Below are 4,779 nucleotides of genomic sequence, written 5' to 3'. Positions count from 1 at the left end.
ACTGGTGTATGGTACGCGGCAAAGAGCTTGTTTGCCGAGTGTCCGAAAAAAAACACTCGGCAAAAAGAAAACACTCGGCGAATTTAAGGTTTCCCGTAGTGATATGCTAACTCTGTTCAGAACTGATGACCATGTTAAGCGTTCTTCCAACTTGTCATAGGATTCGTTCCGCTTTTGTTAGATCATAACAGCAAGTTGTAAGCGACAGATCACTTGTACAATCCGTGAGCTGCTGCAGACGCCGCACAGCCTGCTATCTTCTTGTGCCAAGGCCCAGCAGAGCAAAGCGGCAAGCATATCTCTACATCATTTCTCTATCTCGCATGGCACCAAACGACGACAGCGCAACCTTGGTACAACACAGGCAAGTTCAAGGACCAAAGTGGCTCATCCACACAGTGACACAATCTAAAGATTGTACTTAAAAAGGCAGGACACACGACAAACTTCTTTCTTGACGACACACGATAAACTTGATATAACTTATCCGTTCATACAGCATAAAAATAGACCATAAAAGATAGATGCTTCCTAGGCCACAGCATGAAACACTGCTCCTTCAATCTTGTTGACAAGCAAGACAGGAGCCTTCCTTGTGGAACCATTCAGACGGATGCAAAATGGTTGGTCGGGAAGACAACAACCATGAAGTTGGCAGGAATAGACTCATTCCATATGCTCCCTCTTCCTGCAATAAAATAAAATACTGTAGCGGATTAAAAATGATCTAGATGGATGATGTTCAAATTAAACTTGCTTTTGTACTGCAACCAAGAGAAGGCTTAGCATGCAAGGTCGGTGATTCGTAAAGTAGTTGTTTACTTAGGAAAGAATTGCCAAAAACAGACAACACTTGAAGGTAAAAAGTAGTATACTTGAGTTCTAACTGCTAGCAATTTCCAACAGCATATAACAGAGGGTACATATTGGCAGCTCTTATCTTCCAATCATAAGCTTCAAGGCTCAAATGCTTAGTAGGCTGCAGGCTACGCTAGTATTCTGCAGGTTGGAGAAAGAGGGTACACTACAACATATGAAATGCCAACTTGCATACATGTGCAGCAATATTCAAATATGGAACCGGCAGAATCGAAATCTATTGAGTGATAAATAGCTGATAGATAAAAGGGCAGCAGCAATATTACGTACCTTGATAAATTGAGGAACTTGGGGAACTCACAAGGGAGGAAGGGCCAGGGGGACACGGACTTTCGTTCGATCAGGTCGATCAAGTCAGCGTCGTCAGTTTCAAGGCCCTCATGCCCATTGATATACAGAGAAAATGACTCCACAGTCTTGGTGCTCATGTCGATGGAGACCACCCACATCTTCTTGCGGGCATAATATCCAAACTCAATGTAAAGGAAGTGCACTACATGTGGCCTGTCGATGTCGACTTGAGGGAACATGAGGATGCAGCGCGGGAGGCGCTCAGGAGTGTTGGCCTCCCAGAGCTCACCGGAGGTGACCGTGTAGTCCTCCTTCCACGCCATGCTGCCGCGACCTAACACGAGGGTGTGGCAGGTGATGGTGAAGCCGGTGCCGGGTTTGAGTGCTTCAAAGGGAATGCCATCGTGGCGGGTGATATTGACAAACTTGAGCGCACGGCCGCGGTCGACGACGGACACGGCACGGTAGCACATGGTGGATGTGCCCGTGCGATTGCCGGAAATAGGCAACCTGTCCAGAGGGAACCAGATGAAGGAGACGGTAGGGGGGTTGGGCAGTTTGGACATGTCACAGAAGAGGATGCCTCGGTGGTAGTCGATCCAGCACAGCCATTTGTCGAAGGGGATGACAGCTTCGGTACACCACCAGGAGATTTGAAAGAGATCAGCATCATCAGGGTCGTCAGTGGACAGGAATTCCACACGCATGGACTTCCATGTGGCGCCAAGTTGATCTCTATCTGAGTGCAGCAAGCAGATGTCAGCGAAGACCTTATCGTGGTTGATCGGTTTGAAAAAAGTGAGCTCTGCCACCACGAACTCTTTGCCTCGGCACCAGAAGCCCAAGTTTCCGACATGCAGCATGCGGGGAGTACCATCAGGAAGACGACGACGACGAGGTACCCGGACACTATGGCGGGTATAGTCAAACTCGGGCTCGGTACAAGGGGGGAGCGCTTTGAGCGATGAGGAAGGACCCTCGTCGGCGGTGAAGATGAAGAAGTTCTGCACCGTAACCATTTCAGACGTCCAGGTGGCGACGCGAACCAGGGCGAGATGGCGGTGGGTCGCCACGATGCTTAAGGGACTCGCCACATTGCGATCAAGAAATCCCGGCACCGGCAGCTGCGCGTAGAGGCGGGAGATCTGCGGGGGCTTGGCGAGGGAGAAGGCGATGCGGAACTGGGCGCCCCAGGAGGTGGTGCCTGTCGCCCTGATGGGCGCCTCTCCCTCGTCCGGGAAGGACTCGTCGTCGTCCTTGCGAAAGACGAAGGGCTCCAGAAGCATGCAGCTGGGGGAGACGGCGGCAGACATGGCGACCTTGAGACAGCATATTTGGAAATTAAATTCGGAGGGACAGGGGGGATCCAACCTCTGAGGACAAATCGGGGGATTTGTAAGGTGATGAGAGGTGCCTTACCGACGAAGGAGGAGACCCGCGGCCGGCAAGGAGGGAGGAGGTGGAGGCGGCGATAGGCGTGCGGGAGCGGCGGCGGCGGCCGGGCGCAGCAGTGCTCCTCCCCCTCTGCGTCCCCGGTGGCTCGCCGGAGGCTCCTCGAGCCGATTTTGTGGCGTGGTAGACCTGATCCGGCGTGGATCTGGAGGAGCCGTCGGTCTGTGGCGCGGCGCTCAAGAGGGCGACTGGCCTGCCCGCATTGCCGCCCCGCGGCCCCATCGTTGGGGGCTTGGATCCGTGGCTGGCGTGCATGGGTCTGGGCCACCCGCTCGGTGGTGTCTGGCCTGCCCGCATTGCCGCCCCGCGGCCCCATCGTTGGGGGCTTGGATCCGTGGCCGGCGTGCATGGGTCTGGGCCACCCGCTCGGTGGTGTGCGCTTGCATGCTGTTTCGGCGTTGTTTTTAGAGAGGTGTTGATAGGATAGTGATCGGTTTTGAAGATTATGTTGTGTGTTGTAGTACGCTGCGACATGTTATCATGTCATTCTTTTTCTTTTTTACCTTTTCTTTGTGTGCATCTTAGCTATCCAGAGGCTGGGAAAGATCTTAGTTCGATTGTATCACCTTGATGTAATTGTCTAAGATTAATAAAGTTACCCTTATCGAAAAAAATGTGTTTCTGCAGCGCAATCCATCCTTTCATAATCGACATTGCATCTTAGCCATAGCCAAGATGCATGCATGATGCCGTACTTGAAAAAGGAAGTTACATCCACGGGCAGCTTGATACCAACCATTTCTAAAGGCCACCTAACCTATACATTGGACACATGTATCGAGCAACCATATATAGTTTGCATTAGGTTTTCATCACCACAACACATTTCTCGATCGAAACGGAGATCACCGTGCACACTTCCAAGTCCGTCAACCCAGCCTACGGCTCCGCGAGTGCCAGGGATACTCCAGCAGCCACCATCTTAATAAACCCACTCACCGTGTTCGATGAAGTGAACCACGACGAGTATGTCCCTGGAATATTCTTCTCCCACCCACCAGCGCCGCCACCCATCCCCGTGCTCGAAGCCGGGCTAGCAAAGATGTTGGCTGAGTACCCTTACCACATAAACAATTTGTAGAAGTGCTCCATTTTTTTCTAAAGGCGGACGAAATTGCTACCTGCACCTACAAAAGGTGCAGGTTACTGTAGTAATCGATCCGCCCCTGGAAATCATTTTCAGGAGCACCTGCCCCTAGAAATGGTCGTGCGGAGAAAATCATAACTTTTCATATTATCTAGGATGAAGATAAAATTTATAAATTGTATAGCTCGACGTAACCTAAAAGTTTGTAGTTGAAAAGTTTTCATTTGAGATTGTTTAATATTTCAAAATACCAGTTTAAGTTCTCTAGTTTCAAAATCTAAAACTTTGAATTTTCAAATGACTTCGGCTATACAGAAGCTCCACATCAAACCGGTAGAGCTCGACGAGACTGAAAATTTTGAAGTTGAGAAGTTTTCAATTTGGTATTGTTAATACTTCAAAATATTATTATAAGTTCTCTAGTTTTGAAATATAAAATTCTTGAATTTTCAAAGTACTTCGGATACAGACAAGATCTATATGAAAGTTGTAACATTCAACGGCTCTAAATATTTATAAGTATATAGTACAAGTGTATGTGAATGTATGAGTATATGTGCGAGTATATGTGAATGAGTTTAGTGGATGTATTTTTTGAATGCAAACTTTCTCATGTCATCTCATATGCATAAAAACTTATATCTAAATTGTAGAGCTCAATGAAATATAAAACTTTATGGTTGACAATTTTTCCATTTGAGATCATTTAAGAACTCACAAATATATTTTAAAAGGAAAATAAAAAATGAAGAAATAATTGTAGGAGCCACTCTAACTTATCTTCTTCCAACTCCACCGTCCACTCCCTCACCCCTCTCTCTCTGCATTGGAGGTCGGCCGGCGCAACCCTCGCCCCCAGCGGCGGCGCGCGGCCCCCTCAATGCAGGAGGTGGGCAGCTGCGACTCCGGTGGCGGGTGGCGCCCCCCCCCCTTGGTGCGGGAGGTGGGTGGCTGCGGCTCCGTTGGCGGGCGGGGGCACGGCCCCTCGGCGCGGGGAGGCGGGCGGCCACGTCCCCCAGCCCCAGTATATGCAATGTGGCCCCAGCACCAGTGAGCTTGGCTCGCATGGG

General features: G+C 49.7%; 1 protein-coding gene across 1 annotated transcript; it reads right to left on the bottom strand.

Annotated features, from left to right (window-relative positions):
• Positions 1–399: 399 nt before the first annotated feature.
• Positions 400–2,844, bottom strand: LOC101759291. The gene is made up of 3 exons (XM_004980681.2): positions 2,590–2,844; positions 1,150–2,489; positions 400–688 (listed from the first exon to the last, which is right to left on the bottom strand). Exons 1-3 carry the CDS (start codon positions 2,842–2,844, stop codon positions 667–669), a joined length of 1,617 nt encoding a protein of 538 aa, XP_004980738.2. The 3' UTR covers positions 400–666.
• Positions 2,845–4,779: the final 1,935 nt, after the last annotated feature.

The sequence above is a fragment of the Setaria italica genome, chromosome VIII (assembly GCF_000263155.2).
Source record: "Setaria italica strain Yugu1 chromosome VIII, Setaria_italica_v2.0, whole genome shotgun sequence".
Classification (NCBI taxonomy): domain Eukaryota; kingdom Viridiplantae; phylum Streptophyta; class Magnoliopsida; order Poales; family Poaceae; genus Setaria; species Setaria italica.
The sequence above is the reverse complement of the archived record's forward strand: the minus strand, read 5'-3'. Positions and strand labels throughout refer to the sequence as shown.

Coding starts and splice junctions, on each gene's coding strand:
- LOC101759291 (XM_004980681.2), bottom strand. CDS start 2,844: ATGGGGCCGCGGGGCGGCAATGCGGGCAGGCCAGTCGCCCTCTTGAGC. Junction 2,490..2,589: donor GCGGGTCTCCTCCTTCGTCG/GTAAGGCACCTC, acceptor TGCTGTCTCAAG/GTCGCCATGTCTGCCGCCGT. Junction 689..1,149: donor AAGTTCCTCAATTTATCAAG/GTACGTAATATT, acceptor ATTTTATTGCAG/GAAGAGGGAGCATATGGAAT.